Here is a 27,529-nt window from a genome sequence, read left to right as displayed (position 1 = left end):
AATGTAACGCAAAAGTAATGTAACGCATTACTTTGCATAAAAAGTAACTAAGAAACGCAATTAGTTACTTTTTAGGGAGTAACGCAATATTGTAATGCATACTTTCCCCAACACTGCTCACAAAATTTTTACCAATAATAGCATTTCCATCAGCTATATTGGGGGGAAAAAATACTTGGATGAAAACTTGGCAAGTGTCTCAGCTCCATTTAACACATTTTACTATATTCAAATATAGAATTAACATAGATTTTCTCCCCCAAAATCTGCATAGAATATGTGGAGATATAGATTTCACCTGGGCCTATAACTTAACATAAGCATTAATACATTCTAATTTTCTCCATTACTCCCCAAAACAAGCAGGCTCTCTTTCAAAGGCACACCACTGGCAAACTAATTACAACAACAACAAAAAAAAAAAAAATAGAAGAAAAAAACCTGTCTGGCAACATGCTTTAGGTCAGGGTGCTTGTGTGATTGTTTAAGAATGAATGGAAGAGAGAAAAAAAGACATGCCTCAGTCATGACAACAATACTACAGTGTGTAAATAAATAATTTACCATAGTTTCTACTACACGCTTCTAAAACAGTGATGAAACACTAAAGGAACACAAAACATTAAAGTCTACAATTCAAACAGTGGCTGATGATAGATCCATGTGCTGTCCATGAGTCAACCCAGAGTTTCCCCATGCTGTGCAATCAAACATATTTTCTCTTATTACTTTCAAGCCACACCCTTCAAAAAAATAAATACAATCTTCATATGTTACTCCATTTCCATACATACAGCTAGCTAATATATTTTTGGTCTGTGCAATTGTGACAAATGTGGTATGTTACAAATTACGAAAGTGCTTCACATAATCCTTGTGTACCCTGATACAAAACAGTGCTTAAACTTAAATAGAAAATTAAAAATACAGTACATAAGAGAAACAACTTGAAAATGCTGCAGATTTTCAGCAGTTTCTTGTTTTGCAGTGGCTCTAGCAGGCATTCTGACATTCAATACAAAACACAATAGTTATTGGATTTGAGTTTTTTGCCCAAAATTCCTTTTTGTGTATGATATTGCCATAAGAGGTTATATGTGTTATAGGTATTTCCTTTCCCTTTCTAAATTGTGAAATGGCTCATCCAGGTTGCAGCCACTGGGCGCCACTGTTGTGTCTCTATCAGGTCCATGCTGGAGCCACTGCAGCTTCGTGTGGATTCCAAAAGATCGCCAGGTTCAATCAGCACACTGGGTCGGTGTTGCAGCTCTCCTCGTGTCCAAATGACCTTCTCTATCAATCCCTCTATATTCCCCCTCATGCTTTAATTTCAGCCCCAGGTCGATCTGTTTTCGGTCATTAAGTCTTTGACCTCGTTTCAATTTGATTGACCTGAATAAATCCCCCCCTGCACTGACTCGCACTTTAACAACTCAAACTTTAGCTTTCTCCTGCCTGACTCCATCCGAAAGTCCCTTCTCTACAAAGCTCCTACTTTTTGGAGGGAATTCACAAAAAAAAAGCTGCCGCCTTAAATTTTTAAGTATAATCAACTTAAATATAAGTCATTTGAACTTAAATTACATTAAACTGACTTTAAATAATGAGTTGAATCTTGTACAACTTATACAAAAAAAGTTGAAAATTGCTTACCTTATTTTGATGAGTTAAAGCAATGCAAAAACATTATGTTGTCATAACTTATTCATGTAATTTTGTTTTACAGCGCAAGAATGAATAATGAAACATCCAAGAAGCGGCTCTAGTAAAGCAAGTCCGTCTTCCAAATAAAAAAAGCCAAACTGCAAAGTCATCACTTGGTCTTTACGAAAGCTCTTGCTGTTTGTTGTCAGCGTCACTGCATCTGCTAACAGAAACGGCAATAAAGTGGTTGATGCCGTGGTATTTTACGCGTACAGTGTCGTAATGAGTTAGCATTTTTTTAACTTCTGGATTCATTGACCTGAAGCCAATAGGTTTTTTTGAATGGGTTCATGTTTGAATGGCTGTAATAAGGTCTGTGGTGAACACAAGCTCAAGATATTTTCACATTTTATTCTGACATAAAATACATCCATTATACCCCACTTGTGGTTTTTTAAACTTTAACATCTTGAAAAACGTAGCTGATAACAAGTGGCTGAATGGGACTACAGAGGTTGTGGGACATTAAACGTCATTACAGCAAACAGGAAAACTTGTGTTTAGACCCGTGCAAACTATTCTAAATCAAACTTTACATCTTGTAAATAAAGAATGAAAGAGTCAAACTTAATGGTGGTGGCACTAAAGTCATGCGTCCGCGGTGTTCATTTATAGCCTACGCTTAGCTTTTTGCTTCTGGCAATTGTATTTAGGCTTTAAAATTCATAAAAGTTGTGTTCATTTGTGAAGATTGTCATGATGAGCAAAATGTGGAAGAATGATTAACTTCTGTTGGTCACAGAGCTTATATTCTGCAATTATCCAAAAGTCAATGGAAAAATTCTATTGGCTTTTTGTCAAGGGAACCATAGTGATGCTAACTTCCGGGTTGGCCAACAAAAATACGTCATCCCCGCGGCCCTCTTTTGTCTGAACAAACCTAAGATATGAAATTTTTAGCTTATCATTATTGTCAGATTTTATTGCTGATTTGAACAATTTAATAGAAATGCAAGTTTGGTAAGCAGCTTTCGAGATTTCTGTGTTTCCTACTAGGAGTTGTATTTGAATGACTGAAAACAGCTGTGCTTCCAAGATGGCCGCTGAGTGTTTTGCCTTGAAAAGTCTAAACAGGATTACAGGGAGTTATAAGCTGAAATACTGCACTGATGAAACCGTTTAGTGAATTTGCCCCACTGTCTCACTATGTTGCTCTTTGGTTCTCTTCTCACAGGTGGTAAGAGGCCCCTTTCCCTTTTCTATTCTCCATCTTTTGTGCATTCTGTCTTTTCTCACCCCATCGTAAGCATGACCTTTTGTCATTAATCAGTCCTACATTTTCCCTTTATGGTGCTCTTTGCCTTAGTCCCCTGTCCAAGTCTGTCTTTCCAGGCCTTTGTCCATTTGCTGGTTCTCTCTCTCTCTCTCTCTCTCTCTCTCTCTCTCTCTCTCTCTCTCTCTCTCTCTCTCTCTCTCTCTCTCTCTCTCCCTACCCCCAGTTCCAACTCCTCCCTCCATCCTGAACCCTTTCCTTTCTTTCTCTACCTTCTTTTCTTCCTTTGACCGCTGCTTTCCCCGGTGCCCTTTTATTCCAGCCACATGGCTCAGTGTATGTGTGGGTGCTCGCTGCAGGAGTCTTGTCGAGGTGGTGGTGTGGGCCGAACGAAAGAGGGTGAGGGAGAGGGGGAAGAACAGGGGGATGGAGAGAATTGGTCAGGACAGGAATGGACAGAGGAGGAGAGCTGCAGAGCCACTTCGTTCTCGTAACAAAAGGAGGAACGGGAGCCCTGGATGTACTTTTTCTCTGCTAACTCTTTAGCGCTGCAGGTTGGCGTGTCCGTGACCTCATAAGTCCTGTTGAAGTACGAGTAGTCCACCTAGAGGCGGGGAGGACGCATGACAAGTACTAAGCATAACTACATGTGCATTTCAAATGAAAAACCAGTACAGATTATTGTTTTATAAATGCAAGGAATGCAAAAAGTGCTGCACGGGGTGTAACTTCAGTATTTCGGTGCTCTTTGGGTGTGGGGATGGTTCCTTGTCACCTGGCTTGTCACATGTTTTTCAAATCTAAGCCATGAAAGAATAAAGGCTTTTTATATTTTTCTAAAAACTAATTACTCAAGTGCCTTTGATCGTTTTTTCTTATGAGTAGATTATTGTTTTAGTTAAGTCTAGTTTTAAGTTTTGGTTCTACATAAAAGAGAGATGCTTTTTTTGTGTGTGTGCAGGAGAATCGACACATACATACGCAACACCATCTTTGAGCATAAATGTGGCTATAAGGTTCTGGTATCAATAGCTATGTTTCCATCCAAAGTTGCGAATTTTGCATAAACATTTGCAAATAAAGCACCGTCCATCCAATGAGACGAAGAGAACAAAATAATCTCTTCCTTATAAACTGGCGCTAAATATTACCAAGAAAAATGGAAGTTGCTGCAGTAGAAGAAGCCACTGTATATAATAATTTAGTATATAATAAATGACTTGCGCCTCAGAGCGCGCAGACGAAACGTAATAAAATGATCTTGCGTTCGGAGGCGGATGCTGCTGTTTGGGAACACAGTCGAGTAAGACACTTCTGGGAGGAAACTATACCGAACCACTTTGATGACAGATTTTGCTCAGGCATTTCAGAACAACCAAAACAACATTTCGAATGCTGTGCAACGAGATTGGTCAGCTGATTGGTCCAATTATGCCGTCCCATTGCAAAGTCACGTCTTTTTTGATGCGCATCGAGGAATTTATTCGGTAAATGTGTTTCCATAGTTTATGCGCATGTTTTCTTACCGACTTGATTGAGCGCATACTTTTTCCATGCGCATTTTTGAGTTTACACGCATTTTGCCGTTTCCATCCAGGCGTGTTTTTTTATGCGAATGATGGATGAAAACATTGCTATTAGCTCCTATTTATTTAGAATGTCGGATTGAGAATGGAATGTATTTTCATTCCAATACAATTTTCATTCCATTTCAGTTTAAAGAATTGCACATTTGAATTTAAGGAAGTAAATTTGTCAAAACAGTCTTTGGGCCTTATCTTGCACCCGGCGCAAATGACTTTGTACACTGACGCATGTATCATTCCTATTTTGCACCCGCGCAAAGCGGACTTTTCCCTCCACAGACACACGTCGGTTAACTAAGAAATACACTTGCGCTCCCCGGGGCGGTTCAGCGCAAAGAGGAGGCGTGTTCCGGCGCAAACTTTCCCTCATGCTATTTTGCTGTTCTATAAAACAATTGCGCCACTGACCAGAAAAAACCTAGTCTAAAGTCAGTGGCGCGTTGCGCGTTGTTCATTATGCTATTTTAAGGGCGCATGCTTGGCCATAATCAATGTAGCGTGTGCACGACAACGCGCATACACTTTGATTCTCTCATCTAAGCAGCAGTTTTCATTTTTGCAAATCATTATTACTATAGATAGATAGATAGATAGATAGATAGATAGATAGATAGATAGATAGATAGATGATAGATAGATAGACAATTTATTATAAAAGCATAGGCCTACATGTAGCTTACACATTTACCCAAATTATCATACGTCTGTTTAACAGAAGTAAATTTGGGTGGGTTTCTCCATGCCCAATGTCACTTCTCTGTGTTTTACGGCCCTGACGAAAACGTTGCTCTCCTCGGCTGTGAACCGCTCCTGGCAAATCCGCCGTTATAATAGGAATCCGCTTTAGAACAAGCGCGCCTGCTCTTAAAGGGAATGTGAGATGACGCTCTGATTGGTTTATTTCACGTTACGCCCAAACCACACCTATGAATAATGAAGCTACTTCAGACCAACCCCTTTTAGATTTGCGCCAGGCGCAAGAGGCATTTATCCCACCGGGAAAATAGCAACAGCGCCGGGATCCGCCCACAAAGTTACTTGCGCTTTGACACTTGCGTTTCAGATCGTTAAAATAGGGCCCTTTAAATGTTAATGTGACAATGCCTTGTTTGAAAGATAGATAGATAGATAGATAGATAGATAGATAGATAGATAGATAGATAGATAGATAGATAGATAGATAGATAGATAGATAGATAGTCAATACAATGCCTTACAAACACTGTAATGAGTCCCATCTGGTACTTCTTCATTTACAACCACTGCATTTTCACTCAATCACTTTCCACCCTCCATTTCTTTATTCTCTGTCTGTCTCTCACCTGGTAGCAGTTTTTCCTTTCAAAGAGCACAGGTTCAAAGCGGTGACCCCAGACGATCTCAGAGGCCAGGTATGAAGACCGGCATTGGGTTGTCATGGCAGTGGCCTCCACCATGCCCTCCAGAATCACAACCACTTCCAGCTCTTTGTCCCCCTCTAGTGTTAGTTTGTCCACCTCAAAGAAAGGGCTCTCCTCATCAATCTCGTGCACGATGGTCACAGGTGACACCAAAAAGATGCGATCTGTTCCATTGTCAAAGCCGACATTGAGGTCTGCATTGTCCAGTGGCAGGAACTCACCCTCAGGGGTCACCCGTGGCTGCAGAAAAGGTCAAAGGCAATGTTCATTTTCACACAGTTTTTAAGTCATTTTTATTGTTTGACAGAAATGTCCTCTAGGCAATTTAGTTTTAGTCAATATTTAGATATTTTAAAATTTATTAATAGTATTCCATTTTATTCTGACTGAAATGGCATTTGTTTTGTCAATAAAGATGTTTTAGCTGACGATAATATGCAAAAAAAAATGTGTCAAACTGTAACAGACCAAACTTTCTACCATTTTAAACATTATAAATATGTAAAACATAATGAAGATTTAACAACATAAAATATGCTAATTTGAGCCCTTGAAAATATATAGCCTGTATAATAAAAAAATAAAAAAACTCAACATTTTCCCTCAACATTAACATTGTTGAAGCATTGTTAATACCCTGCAGCAGCAGTGTTACTTTTTTATCTTCTCATATTTTAGTCTACAGTGTTAAAATGGCTTGATAATCGCTAGGTGTTTCTTTTTCGTCTCATCTTTATTATTGTTGACAATAAAATAAATAAAAAATAAAACATTTTCACCAGTAATTTCGGCCACCTTGTTGACTTTATCATAGCAACATTGCTTCATATTCAGACACGGAGCTATAAAAACCCGATAAAAGCTGTCTTTTATGGGAATCTATCATCTATTGTAGCGTTATAATGAGCAATACATTTTGTTGGTTGTTTGGTTTCTATTTTGTCACCCATGGAAGCCCTGTCAATGGTAAAATCTCATTGGTCCAAAACTCAGCTGCACATATTGGTCATCAACCAGCTAAAATTGTGTTCCATCACACAATATTTTCAGTGAAATTAATAAAAACTGTGCACATATTATCTGGTCAGGACACAGTTTAAGATTATTTAAGCAGATACAGGAAGTAATTCCATTCCATTTTTTTCCATATCTGTAAATCACAAAAAATAACAATGTCTTCATGATTCTATGTGTGTCATTTTATTCCAGTATTTTTATTCATTATGCAATAACATAGGAACTATTAGAGTGTATTATTTTATCTTTGGGACTTGTCTTATCTTCATGTTCAAACATCTCACCATCTAACCTCAACACATCAGAACCTGTTAGAAACATCCATGTAGACATGGACACGATAAAAGAAAAACATAAACACCGTACTCACAAACATAATACACACTAGGGATCGACCGATATGGATTTTTTAGTGCCGATACCGATACTGATTTTTTTCCCATTAGCCTTAGCCGATGACCGATACGGGCTGCCGATTTTCTTGAGCCGATATTTGGAGCCGATACATTTTGCTCCCTCAATTTACATCATAAAAATGACATGATGTTAAAAAATGTTACAGGTCTAAATTTAATAAAAGTAACATTTATTTAACGAAAAAAAATCAATATTTAACGAATAGTAAAAACATGTGAGGTAGAACAAGAACAAGTAGATAAACAATATTTAACAAATATTAAAAACATGAGGTAGAACAAAAAAAAGTTCACTGCTGAAAATAAATATTTAAGCATAAATAAAATAATTACACTATTGCACACAGTAGCAACCAGCATAATAAAGTGCACAGTGCACACTGTACTTCATTTTAAAAGTAACGAACTATTTACTGCCATGGTTTAAATTTTTCTACATAAAATAAAATGAGCATGTCTAGTCTCTAATATCACTGCGATGGCGAGGGAGACACACACCACACGCGTCCAAACCTCAGCCAGGTGGTCGCTGAATAAATCTCTTTAGCACGGAACAACGTTGGTATTACTTAATCCTATGACCAGTGTTCGTAACAGCTACCGTACGCATACTAGGGCTGTCAAAATTGCTCAAATGGCGTTTGTATATTCCCTTCAAAAAAACATATTTGAACATATCGTCGTGCATTTGGTCAATGACGCGCATTACGTCAATAACAGGACAAATTAATACAAAGAGACATAACTACTAGTATTAAGTAGCTTATTTGAGTTTAAACATATTTGACAACGTATTACTACAAAAAAAAACGAGTAAATCAACTAGTGGCCAAGACCGCAGAGCTCACTCTGGCTCGCCCGGACTCGCAGGCGCACTCTCTCTCTCTCTCGCACTCACCCTCACGCTCTCCGCGCACACCGGGTTAAATGAACAACAACAAACAAATGTTGAGTGCTGATCAAGAGTTTTGTGCAAGCAATTTAAGGTATACAGCAGGCTTCATTCAGTGATTGAAACAAATACATTAATTGAAGTTTCACAGTACATAGAACCGACACTGAGCGCTCCGAGCGAGCTGTGCTGTGGTAACGTTAGTCTGCTACCGCGGGCGTGTTTTTCCACATTCGAATATTAATTTTCACCTTCAAAATTCAGTTTTTTGAAACTATTCGAATATATATTCGTATTTAGAATATTCATTGACAGCCCTAATGCATACTGATCGGATAGCCTACAGCTATTTGCAGCTCCCTAAATACAATGGCAAGCAAGCAGTTTTATAGACGAGTCATTCGCGTTTTCCATTTGGACCCACAAACTTGCTTAGTTGCTTAGCTATATAGTTGCAACCACATAACAGTTATAGAGCAACGTGTTTCCATTTTCAAAGTGTTTGACAATATTTCAGCAGTCAAACAGTTAAAAGATGCTTTGAAAGTTTAAAAGTTACCGTTATCTTGAAGCGTAGGTTGCACTCTGCTAGTGGGGGAGGGGCAGTGCAGGGTCTGCACGTGAACTGCAGCGTCTCCAGCAGCACAGAGCTGCCTGTGGACGCCTGTCTATAAATAATGCCGGGAAAAAACTATCGGCGAACGCAGCAGCCGCGTATCGGCCGATTCCGATACACGTAAAAACCGCAAATATCGGCCCGATATATCGGCTGGCCGATATATCGGTCGATCACTAATACACACACATCAAGATTTCATTCACTGTAAAGCAAAACATACTGACACAAATACATTAAATCCGGCCGTTAAATGAAGTCACACGCACGCATGCACACACACACACACACACACACACACACACACACACACACACACAGGGCAGATAAATGAGACAATGGTTTGCTCTAGTAAAGTTAATCTACTCTACAAATCTTATAAACCTCCGGTATGAGGTTGAAGAAAACAAGCCCTCATTAACCACACCAACTGTCCAGATGTCAATCTCTCTCGTTCTTTTTCTCTTTCATTCGCTTTCTCTCATCTCGTCATGTTTTCTACCTTTGCGTGGTATTACTTTCTCATGTACACTACCCTTTAAAAGTTTGGGGATGGTAGATTTTGTCATCTTTTTGTCACTTACATCCAACAAGGCTGCATTTATTAGGTCAAAAAATATGATAAAATTGGTAATATTTTGAAATATTCTAATATGCTGATATGGTGCTTAAGAAACATGTATTATTATCAATGTTGAAAACGGTTGTGCTGCTTAATATTTCTGTGTAAACTCTTTTAAAAAACTAAATATAAAGTTCAAAAGAACGGAATTTATGTGAAATAGAAATCTTTTGTAATGTTATAAACACCTTTAATTACACTTTTGGTGAATTTTATGCTTAATAACAGGATTAATTTCTTTAAAAAATAATAATAATTTAAATTACCGACCCGAAACTTTTGAATGTTAGTGTACATTCACAGTTGGACTTGGTCTTGGTCACACCACATGACTTTGATTTGATGGACGAAGTTCCGAACGTAGTTTTTACATGAACGAAAAATAAAGTGATCGGGTTGATGTGCACGTTTCGTTGTGTTGTGGCTTTATTTAGTTGCGTTGTGTCTTATTTCCGTTGTGTTGTGGCTTAATTTCATTGTGTTGTGAACTTATATTTGCTTTTTCAATTTCGTTGTGTTGTGCACTACTGGGCCGATGAGCACATGAGCCGTTATGCCGTGCTGCTTAGATTAATCAAACAGCAAAAATGCCCCTTCCCGTGCCCAAAATAAAGTAGGCCTATCTGTGGATGAGAGTATGAGGGGAGGAATGATGGGACGTTGTCCTGCTCCACTTCACAGACGATGAGTTGTAGGTGAATCTTAGAATAACACCAGTCATTTATGACACTTTATTTAACAACTGCAGCTCATTCCGAGCGTCATACGTCATTACACCATTTCTACGTCATTGCAAATGCGCAGTCCTTTCCAGTATCGGTTTTCAATCTGATCAAGCGTTTACATGTCCTCTCGATCGGATTAGAAAAGGAATAAACCACCCCTTTTAATCCGATCGAAATTTAATTCGGATCGGGCCCATTCGGATCAATTAAGGTGTTTACATGAAGGCTTTACAGTCCGATTGATCCGCCAATCCGATTACTAATGGATTATTTGTTTGCATGTGTCTACAGCGAACGCGAGCATCTCGCTTATAATGAATCCATCCGACTTATCTGCACCGGGAGCATTTTTTTTTTTTACAAGATGCACCACAACTATTTGAGGCTGTTCACACTGGATAGGCCTACATCAAATTAAACTTTATAAACTGGAACATTTGTCTTTCTGAAGGAGTGCATAATTATGTTGTATTAAAGCGTTCATTGTAGCACGTTGCAATGCAATGCACTGTTTGCTTTGACATGTTAATGAGTCATAACCTATTTAATTTTTATCTTACTTACTTCAAGTCACGGGCGTTTATAGTGCCGCGCAGGGACCAGTCCATAAACATTTTTTCTACCAAATTACGCCGGTTGAAAAACATGGGGTGCTGCACATTATTCTGGCCCACCCATCATCCACTTTCTGCCTCCGCCACTTTGTGTGAATTTATTCTATTTTTTTATGAATATTAATAGACAGGACAAAAACAATGTGGTTACTAACTCTCATAAGTGTATTAGTTGAGTATTAGTAGACTGTTAGGGGTTAGAGTTAGCAGAATAAGTTGACATGTACATGCAAAGTTACTTATTGTCAGTAGAATCTGTTGGAGGACCATCACAATAAAGTGTTAGCAGTCAGATATTAGGCAGTCAGTCTACTAATACTCTACTAATACTCCAACAATAGTTAGCTGACATGTACAGCAGGTGCAACGTTACTTATAGTCAACAATGTCTAAAAAGAACCATCAAAATAAAGTGTTACCAAATTTGTTACCGATTTTAAAAAAAACATTTCAGACAAGACACACACACACACACACACACACAACGTCTTACTGACCTTCAGTATCTGTGCTCGTACATGGGCCTCCACCAGGTGGCTCTTGCGCATGTTTCCAACTCGCCACATAATGCAGAGTTTCCCGTCCCTCACGGCCACCACAGCCACATCCGAGAACACCAGTGTCTCATTGCGCTTCTTGGGCTTGGCGATCTTAGCCATTACCGCCCCAATGATGAAAGCGTCGATGATGCAGCCCACAATGCACTGCAACACGACAGCAAACACCGCCAGGGGGCAGGCCTCGGTAACGCTCCGGAAGCCGTAGCCTATAGATGTCTGCGTCTCTAGAGAGAAGAGGAACGCCGCCATGAAGCTGTTCACCTGCTGAAAGCAGCGTTCCTCTGTCTCCGCCACTGTCTGCACCGGGCCGGAAACCCCGGCAGGTTGCAGAGGGGCAAAAGAGGAAGAAACAGACGAAGGAGAAGAGGAAGATGATGCCAGGGAAGCCAGATCCCCGTGAGAGACGGCGATGAGCCAGAAAGCGAATCCAAAGAGAAGCCAGGAGAGCAAGAAGGAGAGGGTGAACACCACGAGCATCCAGCGCCAGCGGATATCCACGCAGGTGGTGAAGAGGTCGGTGAGGTAGCGCTGGCCCCTCTCGCTCATGTTGACGAAGGTGACGTTGCAGCGCCCGTCCTTGCCTACAAAGCGCCGCCGGGGCCGGCGGGACTGGCCGCGGCGATCGCGGGGCGGTGAGGGAGAGAGGGAAGGCGAGGATGCTCTCTTGCTCCTCTCCCACCTCCCTTCTGCCCCAGACTCCCCCTTGAGTGCCGAGCCACGCCCTCCTCCTTCTCCCCCCCTCCTCCCTCCCCCTTCCTCATCATCATCATCCTGCACATCATCATCCTCATCCCTCTCTTCACTCCTTCCTCCATTGCTGTGATGAAGGTTGAGCACTTTGCCATTGCAGTTGGGAGAAGGAAGCACGCCCGAATGGGAGGAAGTGACATCGTCACTTTGCGCCAGTCTCATGACTTCCTCCTCATCCAGAGGTGTATCCACAACTGCACTGAAGCGCCGCTTCACCCGAGCAGCCCCCATTACTAGCACACAGCACACAGAATAAAAGCGTTCAAGAGTTTGACAGATAAATCCAGGGTCAAAGTGGATTAAAAAATTGGGATGCTTGCGGTGATATAGATATATCCAAAATATGAGTCGTTGATTGTATTCCACAGCGAGGCTTATGGCCTGAAATAGTCCTTATTGTCATTCAGATCCCGGCAGCCAATCGTTGCCCAGAGACGGAACACAATCGCATTAGAGATCATCTCTGACATCATCAGAGTCCCTCTTTTGAAGATTCGCGTAGTCTCTACTTGGGCAATCTGTCCACCATAGGAAGCTGTCAGGTATACAATAAACTAGTATTCCTGGATTTTACAGAACGCAAATTTCCAAAGTTGTTAGATGCAGTGAATAAAGAAAAAAGTCAGTTTTAATGCAGTTTCTCAGCTTTAGAAATAGTTTTGACAAGGTCAGTTGGTGGGCAGAGACCAGACAGGGAAAACGATGCTGCTTTAGGCCTATGCGCAATGTATAGCAACTACATAAGAAAGAGAGCAGCTAAAAGGCACAAACAAACAAGGCGAAGCTCAAGCAGAGCAGAGAGATGCAGAAGGAAAGAAAGGAACTTATATAACATGAAGAGAAAAACAAAAACAAGTCTCAAGCTTTAGAACATATAGGGGAAGCAACAAATGTTTGACATGCATTAAAATAGTATAGAAAATATGAGAGTAATAAATAATGAAATAAAGGAATATAACAGCATGCATATACAGACCGATTTTTCCCTTTAGAACCTCTTCACATTTCCTTATTTAAATGGACGGATGTTTAAAGACACAAGAGAGACATGCAATTAATATGAAAACTAGTCAGCATTTCCTATAACTCCATAGTTGTGACCAGTTGTCTTCGATATTGAGCAAATATAACTCTGTGACACAGAGCAAGTCCATTTCCCAGTCATATTAGACATTGAAATAATTCAAACAGTCACAAGTGGCATTCTGTCACTGTCACATATCCACCTCAAGTCTGGTTTCATCCAGTCTCAAGGCAAGAGCCCAAAGAAAGGGTCATTTTGCTCTAGACAAAACTTGAAGTTCTGTAACTGAATTACTGGACAATATGTGATAAAGAAAGTCCACACATTACAATAGGAAGAGGTTTAGAGTGAGATGAATTATGACCTGTTGATGTACTTTGACCTCTCCAAAAGCTTAAAAATGCTAGACGATGCTTTGAGATCTTCCTCAGAGTCCAAGTCCAGTTTGGTCGTCAAAAACACACGCAATTGTTGAAATATCCCTAAAAGTGAACAATAGGCCAGACAAGCGTAAGCTGAAGCACAAATAATTACCTTCATGGATTTCAAAATAATGTGATTGAGAAACCAAAAGTTCAGACCTGATAAATGGTGTTACCTTTTCATACACCTGCTCTGAGAAACCTGTAGTTCGAGGCTTAATGAACGTAATAGAAAAGAGAATCTTTAAAAAGGAGTTCTAGTCATGAAAAGCCCACTTGCACAGGAACAAAGGATAACATGTGAAAAAAAAAAACACTCAAAAGAGAATTAACAAATTGGAGTGTGGAAAACGAACATTTCTAAAGTGAGAGGTGACAAAAAGATTAATCTTCAAATATCTGCTGCCCTCACACTGACATGTGTGGTAGAATATATAGGCAGGCCCCTGTCACGTTCCTTATTGTTGGAGTCTGCCGTTTTTTGCGTTGAGGACATCACAATCTAGAACTCCTAGAGAGAAAACATGATATGAAAGTTAATATGAAATTAAAGGCAAGATAAAAAAAAATACAAAAATATTTCTCTGTGACATGAAAACATGCTCAATATACTGTATGCTGATTATGTCTGATTATTCAGCTCTCAGAAACTGTCACAATTCCACTTACAGATTTATTTTATAGATTCATTTCATATATAAACAAATGGAAAATTACCAATGCTGGTAGTTAACGAAGTGCATAGATCATCCTCTGCCTTTTTTCTTTGCCCATTAAGTCAACAGAAATCTGCTGCAAAAGATAAAATATAAAGTAAAAGATTAGTGTCTTACTAAAAAAAAATCCTCTGTCCCTCAAATTAAATCAAAATAAATTAATAAAATACATGCAAACAAAGCCTGAGTAATTTCAAATGATCAAATCATGTTTATTTTAATTCCCTTTTTTAAATTTTTTTTTAGTTCCCAATAAAGACTTTTAATGTAAACAGCAGACTTGCTTCTGTTTGAAGAGGTTATATAAAAATAAGCAAAATGAAGGTAAATTTCTCCCACATGTAGTACTTAAAGGGGTGGTATAATGCCCCTTATTACAACATGTAAAATAAGTCTCTGTTGTCCCCAGAGTGTGTATGTGAAGTTTTAGCTCAAAATACCCCACAGATATTTTTTACAGCATGTTAAAATTGTCCCTTTTTGAGGGTCAGAAAATTGTCCCTTTTTGTCGTTTTTTTGTTACAATACTTTCCACTATCACGGTAAAAATTGCTGTTGCGTTTACTTTACGGTCCAGCATCAACAATTATATACATTTTAAAATTCCATTCTGTGCCACTAGTGCCATAGAAATTACACACTTCACTTAATCACCAAGCTACACATTTTCCCCTTTGAAAAGGCATGAAACTCTTCGAAACTCTACACGTTTGAGCTTTATTTTTGTTTTTTAAAATGGCTTTAAATATAACACTGAAAGCTAAAATATCCAGTTAAATACTTCTCTCACAAGTTTTTTCACAAAAATATTTGCTCACAGACAGTGTAGTCACAGTGCTTTCCATGTCATGTGTGTTGTTCACTTGGATCTGGTGAGTGTTTGTGCCTTATCTAATCACCAGTCTTTGACCTCTTTAACCATTACACATTATACTGTAACCCAGGGCTGTCTGTCTGTGTGTGTGTGTGTGTGTGTGTGTGTGTGTGTGTGTGTGTGTGTGTGTGTGTGTGTGTGTGTGTGTGTGTGTGTGTGTGTGTGTGTGTGTGTGTGTGTGTGTGTGTGTGTGTGTGTGTGTGTGTGTGTGTGCGTGTGTGTGTGTGTGTGCGTGTGTGTGTGTGTGTGCAGAATATTCTGTTTCAGATCTCATTAGAACACTAAACCTACTGATTAACACATAAACCAACACTGCTGAAAATACACCATTGGCGGAGAGCCATTCTGTTGATTGACAGCATTCATGTTCTCACAGCTAATGAGATCATCCACAGCAGTTACACTCTCATGGTTTTGAAGATTGTTAACTTTTCTATTCCCTTTAGCAAGTAGCTGTCATGATTTTACATTCAGTGAAGTACACAACGTAATTTCAGGAGGAGTGAACCCATCTAATCTTTCAATTAACTGTTTAAGCAGCCGCTCACCTTGCTCTGGCATCAGCTGTTTTGGCATCCCTCCCCCTCCCCAACTCCACCAACATAATTTAGGCATCTTGCTACCATACTCATCATCCAAGCATTAGTAGTCCTACCCGATCACACTAAATGCGTCTCTATAGCACGCAGTGTGTTTAACGTGTAATTTATACGCGAAAATTAGTTTTTACGTGCATAGGATACGCATGGGTTGGTTAGGGTAGGTTTAGTAGTGGTGTGGGGTGCGTGTGTATTATACGTTTGGGTAGAATCAGTGGTGTGGGGTGCGTGTGTATTACACGCAAATGAACTGCGTATCAAATGCACGCGAAAACTGCGTATCATATGCACGTAAAAACTCATTTTCGCGTATAAATTGCATGAAAATACACAATGCGTGCTATAGAGACGCATTTACGTGAGAACAGGCTGAGTAGTCCCACTGGAGGGTATATCTAAGCGTTGAAGCTGCTTCCTCGCGCCCCTCCACTGCGGACAGCAAGCCATACATACGCTTAACCTTATTAGCTTAAAGATTATATGGGCAAATGAACTTGTGAATTTATAGTTACCACCATTGCTTCAGTTACACTTTAGACATTCTACTAACTTTGCAACTACATGTCAACTACTCTAACTCTCATTAATTTGCCACAACATGTCAACTAACTCTTAGAGTATTAGTAGACTGTTAGGTTAGGGTTAGGGTTAGCCAAATAAGTTGAGGTAGTTGTGAAGTTACTTATAGTCAGTAGAATGTCTGTTGGGGGACCATTAATATAAAGTGTTAGCAGATATTAAGCAGAGAGTCTTCTAATACTCTAATGACGGCCAGTTGACATGTAGTTGCAAAGTTACTTATAGTTAGTTGAATGTCTAGTAGACTATTATTAATTATTTCCCTAAATAAAGACTGATATGAATGACAAAAAGTTGCTCCTTTTAGAAAAAGGTCAATTGCAAAATATGTTATTTTTAAAAGCACTCATGTGTGCTACAATAATTGCAGATTTGTAACCTGATAATACTCTAAAACTGTTTAAAACACTTTGTTATAATTGTATAATGCGTGGAAGGTTTATTTTTATTTTTAGGGCTGCACGATATATCATTTTAGCATCGATATCAAGATGTGGACATCCGCAATAGTCACATTGCGCAGGATGTGCAATGTCAAGTATAGGGATTGTAGTTGATCCGTACGGACCAGGCACCATGATTTGAAACGCACACAAATCTCAGATTGATTACAAAGTTTAACCATTATAAAGTGAAAGTTGACCATTTGGACGTGTTTTAGGTCCTGCCAGTTTAAACATTCACGTGATTTTAAACCATTTTAAACCAAAATGCCTGTCTCGGTGAGTAACCTCATAAACACAGTCGCTTTTGGCTTACGTGCAAGTAAACATTTGAGAAAGAAAACGGATGTGTATCAATATATTAGATCTGTGCATTCAGTCTTAAAGTGACATTAGTCTAATGTTCCTGCAGCTGTCTGTGTCATTAATCTTAATCAAACAAACTACAAAGAGAAAATCACTTTTGTATAGCTTTAACAGATTAATTATATTTAATGTATACAGTGAAGACAGTGTTGTTTTACATTTGATTACATTTCTGTACCTGAATACTGTTTAACTTACCTGAAAAACATAAAGCATTGCTTATTTCATTTGTAGCTTTGTTCTATTGTATTTTTCTATGCTTGTAATTTGTTTATGAACTGCAAATAAAAATACTAAAAGGATTTAAAAATTCAAAATTAAACATTATAAAATTGTGTATATATATACATGTATATATATATAAGTCTCAAATGATTAAGAAACATTTTTGAATTTGAAAACAAGTTTTCAAATAAGTAAATTGTAGCACTGACCATGTGAACTTATTTGTACAAAAGGTCATTTTCAATTTTGGTCATTTTCAAATAGCTGAATAACATGATTGTTAAGCTGATAATATAATTGTAAATGAAAAAAGTATTTTAAATTGTTGAAAACAGTTCTTAAGAGTTGTCAACAATTTCAGTGAACTTCACGTGTACTAACACGGACTCTCTCACTTTCTCTCTCCGTATCACTCTCTTTAACATGTTGGTGGTGTCTGGTGAAACCTCCCATGCTGCTTATGAAAACTGAGTGCTACTCAAACACCCCTGATCTTCTCCAGCACGTGCAGCATTCAGAAGGTCCAAGATACGGTGCCAAGGTCAGCGTGATATGCGGACGCTCTAGAATAACTGCTGGCAGAGAGCCAGAGCCGCAGTGCCAAGCTTATGTCGGGGTGGAGTGCCCTGATCAGACTGCAATTAACAGGAAACTAGCGTCTATGCAAATCTATGCAAATCAGCTCAAATGTTACACAACAATTAACGTTTGACTGCATAACAAGGTTAATAGCTATGTTCCATCTGACCCCCGAATATTTTAATAAAAGAAAACGGGTTGTGAAAAGGAGCACAGTTAAAACATTTTCACTATTGTTCCTAAACATAAAAATGTTCCAGGACACTACATATAAATATCATTATTTTCAGAAGTTTATTCTCTATGACCCCTAGGCACTCAAACTGCATTCGTCACTCTATCCACCCTGTATTCTCTCTCTCTCTTTGTCTTTCTATCCCTGTCCCTGATTACATGTCCATGTTCAAGTGTTATGAAGGGAGATTAAGGTCCATGTGAAAATCAATTCAATAACATTTCGTACAGTGAATAACCTTTTGATCTCTTCCTCCCTCCCATACTCTCTGTTTCACCTTTTCAGAAAGCTGATGGGGATAATCTTATAGAGAAATGTACGCTATTATTACATCAGATGGCTGATGTCATGCACATTTCTATGGTAGAGTATGTGAAAGTAATTTTACTTCAGCTAGGACTGACAACACAGGCTCATATTCTAGGCTGTAAAAAATTATAACCTAAAAATGATGACATATAAATTAACTGGTTTTATTATATTAAGTCAAAAATAATATTTATATATATATATATGTACACACATTTATATAAACCATATATATTGCTGAATCAACCTAAATACTTTTATTTACCAACACAATTCATTTGTATGTGTTAAATCAAGTAAAATAAGGCAACAATTGCAAATTACCACTTTCTACAGTGTATGTACTGTATGCTGGTTAAATACTACAGAGACTTTACAGATAAGAAACATTCGTTAGTAAAGTGACAAGTAGTATGCTTGTCTTTTATTTCTAGTATTGACCATTTTATGTGATCAAGAAGCACATGGCAGACTTGCATTGATATTCCACAAACATTCTGGTAAGGTTTTGTCTTAAACCATGAATTCTAGGAATGGGAATCCTAAGGAATTTTATGTTTGTGGTTTGATTCTTATTAAAGGGATAGTTTAAGAATCAGGACAGCCTAAAATGAAAATGAAGTCATCATTTACTCATTCTGGTGTTGTAATGTTATGCAGCACGTTTGAGCTTTAGCACGAACCAATGAGGTTCATTCAAGTGTTACGCAGCACATTTGAGCTTCAGCAAGAACCAATGAGGTTCATTCAAGTGTTACGCAGCACATTTGAGCTTTTGCAGGAACCAATGAGGTTCATTCTCATGTGTTACGCAGCACGTTTGAGCTTTAGCACGAACCAATGAGGTTCATTCAAGTGTTACGCAGCACATTTGAGCTTCTGCAAGAACCAATGAGGTTCATTCTCATGTGTAACGCAGCACATTTGAGCTTCTGCAAGAACCAATGAGGTTCATTCTCATGTGTTACCCAGCACATTTGAGCTTCTGCAAGAACCAATGAGGTTCATTCTCATGTGTAACGCAGCACATTTGAGCTTCTGCAAGAACCAATGAGGTTCATTCTCATGTGTTACGCAGCACATTTGAGCTTCTGCAAGAACCAATGAGGTTCATTCTCATGTGTAACGCAGCACATTTGAGCTTCTGCAAGAACCAATGAGGTTCATTCTCATGTGTAACGCAGCACATTTGAGCTTCTGCAAGAACCAATGAGGTTCATTCTCATGTGTAACAGCACATTTGAGCTTCTGCAAGAACCAATGAGGTTCATTCTCATGTGTAACGCAGCACATTTGAGCTTCTGCAAGAACCAATGAGGTTCATTCTCATGTGTAACGCAGCACATTTGAGCTTCTGCAAGAACCAATGAGGTTCATTCTCATGTGTAACAGCACATTTGAGCTTCTGCAAGAACCAATGAGGTTCATTCTCATGTGTAACGCAGCACATTTGAGCTTCTGCAAGAACCAATGAGGTTCATTCTCATGTGTAACGCAGCACATTTGAGCTTCTGCAAGAACCAATGAGGTTCATTCTCATGTGTAACAGCACATTTGAGCTTCTGCAAGAACCAATGAGGTTCATTCTCATGTGTAACGCAGCACATTTGAGCTTCTGCAAGAACCAATGAGGTTCATTCTCATGTGTAACGCAGCACATTTGAGCTTCTGCAAGAACCAATGAGGTTCATTCTCATGTGTTACGCAGCACATTTGAGCTTCTGCAAGAACCAATGAGGTGTGTAACGCAGCACATTTGAGCTTCTGCAAGAACCAATGAGGTTCATTCTCATGTGTAACAGCACATTTGAGCTTCTGCAAGAACCAATGAGGTTCATTCTCATGTTACGCAGCACATTTGAGCTTCTGCAAGAACCAATGAGGTTCATTCTCATGTGTTACGCAGCACATTTGAGCTTCTGCAAGAACCAATGAGGTTCATTCTCATGTTACGCAGCACATTTGAGCTTCTGCAAGAACCAATGAGGTTCATTCTCATGTTACGCAGCACGTTTGAGCTTCCACAAAGGTTTGTTCTCGCGGGCCAAGCAGGTTCGGTTGAGCTTCTGTTTATGTTCGCTGATCAATGTTTATATGTGAATAAAGGACTAAATTCAATCTGTCCATCATATAAAGTGATAATTTCTCTCAAATTTGGACTAAACTGTTCGATTCATGTGGATTAGTTTACGATCTCTTCAGGAACTTTTTGAAGTGTCAAAGTGGTAGTTGTTAAGCTGTCAATAAAGGGACAAAAAGCTCTCAGACTTCATTAAAAATATCTTCATTTGTGTTCCGAAGATGAATGAAAGTCTTACGGGTTTGGACCGACATTAGAGTGAGTAATTGATGACAGAATTATCATTTTTGGGTGAACTATCCCTTTAATATAATTCTTGTAAAAAAGTGTTTACTTTTCAGTGACTTTTCACAGCATGGCAACACGACACAATATCAGTTCCTTGATCATGTTTTTGATTCACAAGAAAGAATTAGCTCATAAAAGTCAAACTTTAGGGAATCAGCGTAATTTGGTCACGGCTGTAGGTTTTTGATTCACTAAATAGAACAAGTTTATAAGATGAATTTGTTCGGGAATCAGACTTTACTAGTAGTATTGTATCTAGCACAAACTACGAAGAATGCACATTAAAAATGTTAACGGAACAGAAAGACATGAAAATCATTTGGTTACAGTTATTTATTTATTTAAAATAACCATGAATAAAAAATTAAGTTTAGTATAATAATAAGTATAAATAAGCTTTTGAGTATTATATAGAATTGGTCAAACTTCTGCCTGAACCACATAATGTACTGTACAGACTCCATTCAAACTTAAGTTTTGTAGAAAAATTCAGCCTTAGGTGGGCTATCCTTTAAAACATTTTAAAAAATAAATTTGAGAGCAAAATTTTAAATTCTCTTATTGACTGATGATGTTCGGCATTCAAAATATAACCAAGAGCAAATACATCATAATATTTGCATTCTGAATCACAACCAGCTATCTTTCTTCTATTTGGATACTGAACTGTGAGTGGCCTTGTCATCATTGCATATAATGAACCATTTATAGTTGCTTTTATAGTGCACAAGTAATGTTCATTCTTGTGAGCAGCCGAATAAACACAAGAATCACATTGGCACGATTTAATTTACAAGGAAATGCACATTTAGTTTGCATTACTCACTTCACGAATATCTAATTATTTAAAAACAATCTCAGTGACTGGTTGCATATAGTTTTGGTATATGGTGGAAATAATACATAAGCCACCTGCAGCAGAACACATGCAGTAATACAACAACAGCCCACATACTGCATGACCAATCCATAGTGTCATCGATTCCGCTATGCCACAAAATGGGGCCACAAAAAGTCCATGCATTCACATGGCCGGGCTGTGTCTCTCTCCATTTCCCTCTCTGGCTCACTCTCAATTTCAGTCTGTGCTGCTCTCTCGCTCACTTTCAGTCTCTGATTTGCTATCTTCTTCAATCTCTCTCAAGTCTAGGTATGCCAGAGGCATGCGATGAGATTATAGTGATCCAGTCAGCCTTACTGAAGCCTGGCTGGAAACTAACTCGTGTTAATCTGAGAGCAGTAATGAGAAAGTATTAACTACAGATAACATCCACACTCACTGATTCTCTCCACAATAGGCTTCCGTACAATCGCCTAATCATTAGAACCTAATGTATGTGAAGACAGCAAGACTACTTTACCTCTTAAACTGATAAATGAGGAATGATATTTTTAAAATCTTAAAGGAATATTCCAGTGTCAGTACCAGTTCAGTTCAGTTAAGTCGACCGCATTTGCCATGATGTTGATTAAAAATGTTTGATGAGGTCAATTCGTAAGTATTAAAATACTCACAGTTTCAATAGTATAGACACACAATGTACATAATTTGTGTTAATATGATTTAAATGTGAAAAAAAACTTACTAACCTTTTCTATGTAAGGTTAAACATCAAATTTTACAACTTTGTTGCCATGAGTCACAACACAAACATTTTAGTGCATTTATTTAATTATAAGATCTCTATTGTGTTTTTAAAACCTCCAAATTCTTGCCCAATTAAACTTACATTGTAAGTACATCAATGCAATCTCCATTTCTGCATTTTTGAAAGAAATAATAGTCTATTTTTTTTTTTTTTTTTTAGAAATCAACATTAAAATCAGAAGTGTAAATGCTGTTGAATGAGCTTAACTTGTATCGAATCTGGAATATTTCTCAAACAAGACAAAGCGTAATGCAGGATTTGATTTTGTCCATCGGGAATTGATTGGATGGTTGTGGTTTGCTATTGCAGGAATCTCATACGAGTAACAGGTTGCATATTTTTTATGCTTTCTTTCTTCAGATTGAGAAATGCCTCATCCTGCCAAACTCTCTCCCGCACATACTGTCATGGTCCTCCTCATTCACTTCTCTGCCTCCCTGGTTTCCACACTGTGGTCTGTTGCTGCTGAGACAGCAACACTTCAACCCCAGGAGCTTATAAAGTGTTGTGTAACCTTAGATATGCGTGGGAGTGCAGACTTCTTTCAAACTGCCTGTTGCTGCAGTGGCACTGACACAACTTACATTGTCTGAGTATTCGGGTCTTTGCAACCCTAACCAATTTCTATAGAACACAACAGCCTCTTTAACCCTTTAAGGGGAGGAACTGCTTCTGAACTAGTACTGTTAAAGCTACTTGAAACTCATGACAACAGTCTTATCAGAGAACCAACAGTGTGTACAGTATGAGTAAGTTTATCACACATTCATTATGATAAGAGCAAGCTTGTGCATATTTAGTAGGTGAGGGAATTACATTGTACTTGACAAAACAGAACATAACCACAGGCTGACAAAGACCCTGTGCCAAATGCCACGCAAATGTGACCGTTCTGAATCATTCAATGACACATGGGACACCCTGCGGTCTCACAGCCTTATTTGCGCATGTCTGTGAAGATCCATATTATAAGGTCCATATAATTTAGGACAGATGGCTGCAAACAATGTTTAAAGTCCCATCCTGCACTAAAACAGATATTTAAGAGTGCCTAAAATGTTCAACTATTATTGAAGTCCTGTTCACACCAGGGATGATAACTAATCAAAGCTAATGCAATAACTGTCTCCACATGCATTGGCATGATAACGTTCAGTTTATCATAAGCAAGCGCTGCACGTTTGTCGTCCGCCACTTTAAATGCTCAAGATCTTTAAATTTCTCTGTGTTGTTATCGTTGTAGCTGTGGTGTGGACTTCCGTATTCTCTAAGAATTAGAATGGTTCTTAAAACTTTATTGTTATAGTTGGTGTCAACTTATCTTAAGTGTGTTGTGTGATCTTGACTTCAATTTTAATAATCGTTCTAATTATATGAGAATAGTAGGGGTGTAACGATACCCTCATGTCACGATTCGATACATATCACGATACTGAACTCACGATACGATATTATTGCGATACTCCAAGACATTTGGCATTATCAGGACCCACAAATATTCCCCCATTGCATTATTATACATTATAATCAACATTATAGTAGTTTAATGTAGTACTTACACTAAAACTCTGAAAACTTGATACTTGAAAACCACGATACGTATTGTTGCATTTTTGTATTGCGATATATTGTGGCACGATATATTGTTACACCCCTAGAGAATAGGGAAGTCCAGACCACAAATATATGATAACGATAAGGAAAAAATAATCAGAACGATATTTTCCAGCTGATGATAAAAATCATTGGCAGCCTATCAGAATTCACCAAACTTTAAAGAGTTCAAGCATCTAAAAGCGGCGGACGACATAACTGCGATGCAAGTTAATAATAAACAGAACATAATGTTGGACACACTAATATAGTTATTGTATAGTTATCGTTCTTTTAATATGAGTGTGCAAAATTTGGCCCTACTAGGAAAGAGGCTGCAGATATTCAGACCAACAGCCTGATTGAAATTTACTTTTTTACAAAAGTTCAATAAACAAGAAGTTAATGTTGAGTAACTTATGTGTTGGACCCAGTATTGCGAGTTACTTCGTCTACTGTATTTACGAAAATAGTTCCAAATTCCAAACAAAATAATAGCAGGATCAACAGTTCCGCATCTCCGTGCAGTGGTGCTTTATTCCTGAATGAATCACAAAACAGCTGAATTAAAAATGATTCAATGACTATAAAGTCACTTGTCGCCACCTACTGTCAAAAAAAAGGTAACCTGAAAAAGGTTTCACTGAAAAATCCAAGACACAGACTGTCTATTGTCTAGAGTCTAGACCACGCAAACATGGAAAAGTCCGAAAATTTTGTCCTAACCCTACCCATAACTTATCCCAAAAATCAGCGTGAAATGACAGGTGAATAACACTAATGTAAAAGCGCCTAACCCTGGTTGTAAGCCAAATCTATAAACTGTAAACTTGTCCCTTATATCTGATTGGTTGATTGGAATGTTGTTCCAGGAACATTTTGTACTTGGTGAAATCACGTTCACCCATTCACTCAAAAGCTCCTCGAGCATGTTTTAATGGAAATATCTCTTTTCCAATGTTCATAACTTCATCACCTCAACCATCTCTGACTCAATTATCTCTGTGCCTCCTACAGCTCTGCCTCTCGCATTCTTGAAGATTAATCTTTGGACTGAAATAATAATGCATAAATCATTTCATCTCATTGTTATTTCTCCTTTTCTTTTTATGAGCGTTTCTCCTGCTCGTCCTCTGCGGAAAAAAATGTAGTTTGTAGTCTCTTATGTGATGCATCAAAAGTTAAATGGGAGAAATAGATTAAATGGGAGAAAGTATATCACTCTCTCCCGCTATCGCTTTCAGATCCTCTCTCCAGTCTATCACGTGGAGGAGGAGGAGGAGGAGGAGGAGGATGGGAGATGAAAAGGTAATCCTTTAGTCAGAGAGCATTTCGTTTTAAGTGTTCATTTTCACATCATACTCAAGCCAATGATTCTCCTAATGAAAGTGATCGTGATGTTGCTACACCATCCTTTACACAGCCAGAAAAAAAACCTTTTCACTCGGCCGTTGTGTCAAAAAAGAAAGCACTGATTCTTAGAACTAATGACCTTGAGGTTAATCTCAACTACAAACTAATAATACTGTAAACAGCGCCAGATGAAGGAAAGAGAATTGAAACGGAAATCCTCTTTGCAGTGGTACTACAGAAGGACAGCACTATTGATCTTAAAATAACAACAAAAAAAGCCACATTTGGGGTGCAATTGCCTCTCCGTGTGGTTTACTAAAAAGTTAATGCAGCCATTTTAAAAGGACCTGATTTGGGTAGTGTGTTATTTATAGAATTACCTATTAACTGCTCCATGGGATTAATAAAGCAAACTAAACTCAAACACCACTGAAATACATCGAAATGTCCTGTTAGACTATGAGACTATCAGATTACTTTTGATATCTAACAAAGACTATAGCACATACAAATCTGTACTTTAATCTACATTCTTCAAGTAGTTAAATACAGACTATATTTAAGTATGTAGGCTATAGAAATGTAGAAAATATAGAAAAAATGAGCTACTATTAAATCTATAATCTATTACTTTGAAATTAACAAACATTACAATATAGGTCTAATGTGTAATAGATTACAAAGAAATAGTGAGAAATGCCATGAAAGTTTAATTTACAGGTTGCCATAGCCTATTCATATTTGAATACATGCTGATCTCCAATAGGCTGTTGGTTTATTTAATGGTGTATTAATAAAAACACATTTGTTTTAGCGTGCAGCTAAATATCAACTATTTTCTACAATATTTATAATGACTTAATGATCAATAAAAGTTATTATAAAGTAGTCAAGCCTTGTTTTGCTGATATAGGCTGCTGTGAATGAGGCCTGATTGAAATGCCCTTCACCTTGACCTGGACACAGGTCAACCTGGCAACAGACGAGTTTTGAATTAGCCTAATATTCATATATGTTTGTGTTCAGTTCTTACAAAGACCACAAAAGTATACTAATAGAGCAATTAACCTACATTTTGAGTGAAATGTTTTGTAGTTTCGTGTTTATGATTTATTTACCAATTAACAGCCAAACATCGAGTTTAATTCTACGTCGTATTGAACCACATCATGCACAAATATACTATTAAATGCTCATATGGTAAATGTATGTTTACTTAAGTAAGACAAGAAAAGCACTGAAACTAAGCCACTGGAAGTCAAATTTGAAGTTTGAAGAACGAAAACGACACTCACCGGCTCGTGCACAAATGTCATCACATAGCTATAGTCCATTTAAGCGTCGTGTCTATTCCATTTCAATTTCTTTTCTAGCACTGTTTTAATTTCAATTAATATTAAAGCACAAGCCAGATAAAGCGGCTGCTGTTTGAGGATGCGTCACATTAAAACGCTTTTCGGCGCGTGAAAGTGTGGCGTGGGCGCTCTCTCTCTCCGCGTGCTCTGCTCCACGCGCGCGCTCACCAGCAGGCAGAAAAAAAACTTCAGTAATCTGCATCCTTTCCTCTCCTCTCTGCATCCTCACATTCTGACTGTCCCTCTTACTTAGTCGTTGTTTCGTGCCATTGACACTCAAACTTACAGTAATGTTTCATTGTTACGTTATATTATCAGAAAATGCTTGTTTCATATCAACATCACAGCAAGTTTTAGCATTAGTGCAATAGATTTACACACTGGCGAGGTCGTTGTTTCATTCCATTGACACTCACTGTAACAAAAAGTTATTTTGGTCAAGTAATGTTGCACTGTTACGTCATATTAGCTGCAAATAATTGGTTCATAACAACATCACAGCGCGTTTTAGTGCAATATAAACTGGCAAGGTCCATTCTAAAGTGGATATGACTGATATACAGCACCAAAGTATAACACACGTAGAATATATATATATATATATATATATATATATATATATATATATATATATATATATATATATATATATATATATATATATATAAGTATGGAATAAATGGGATGCCTCTTACCCTTTAGCCTATCTTACATGAGGCAAAGAA

At 38.1% G+C, this 27,529-nt stretch overlaps 1 protein-coding gene and 1 long non-coding RNA gene across 2 annotated transcripts; both read right to left on the bottom strand.

Moving 5' to 3' along the window:
• Positions 1-2,735: 2,735 nt before the first annotated feature.
• On the bottom strand, positions 2,736-12,430 carry kcnj14 (potassium inwardly rectifying channel subfamily J member 14). The gene is made up of 4 exons (XM_056234917.1): positions 11,303-12,430; positions 5,826-6,143; positions 3,138-3,521; positions 2,736-3,071 (listed from the first exon to the last, which is right to left on the bottom strand). Exons 1-3 carry the CDS (start codon positions 12,344-12,346, stop codon positions 3,249-3,251), a joined length of 1,635 nt encoding a protein of 544 aa, XP_056090892.1. The 5' UTR covers positions 12,347-12,430; the 3' UTR covers positions 2,736-3,071; positions 3,138-3,248.
• A 634-nt stretch (positions 12,431-13,064) lies between these two features.
• On the bottom strand, positions 13,065-27,008 carry LOC130070491 (uncharacterized). The gene is made up of 5 exons (XR_008803887.1): positions 26,745-27,008; positions 14,279-14,353; positions 13,980-14,072; positions 13,738-13,776; positions 13,065-13,621 (listed from the first exon to the last, which is right to left on the bottom strand). It is a non-coding gene; the product is annotated as an uncharacterized LOC130070491 (long non-coding RNA).
• Between the last annotated feature and the right edge of the window lie 521 nt (positions 27,009-27,529).

This window comes from Rhinichthys klamathensis, unplaced genomic scaffold, assembly GCF_029890125.1.
Source record: "Rhinichthys klamathensis goyatoka isolate OS25496 unplaced genomic scaffold, OSU_Roscu_1.1 h1tg000407l_1, whole genome shotgun sequence".
NCBI classification, from domain to species: Eukaryota; Metazoa; Chordata; class Actinopteri; order Cypriniformes; family Leuciscidae; genus Rhinichthys; species Rhinichthys klamathensis.
This window is presented reverse-complemented; position numbering and strand designations above follow the sequence as displayed.

Coding starts and splice junctions, on each gene's coding strand:
- kcnj14 (XM_056234917.1), bottom strand. CDS start 12,346: ATGGGGGCTGCTCGGGTGAAGCGGCGCTTCAGTGCAGTTGTGGATACA. Junction 6,144..11,302: donor TACGAGCACAGATACTGAAG/GTCAGTAAGACG, acceptor CCTTTTCTGCAG/CCACGGGTGACCCCTGAGGG. Junction 3,522..5,825: donor AAAGGAAAAACTGCTACCAG/GTGAGAGACAGA, acceptor CCCCGCCTCTAG/GTGGACTACTCGTACTTCAA.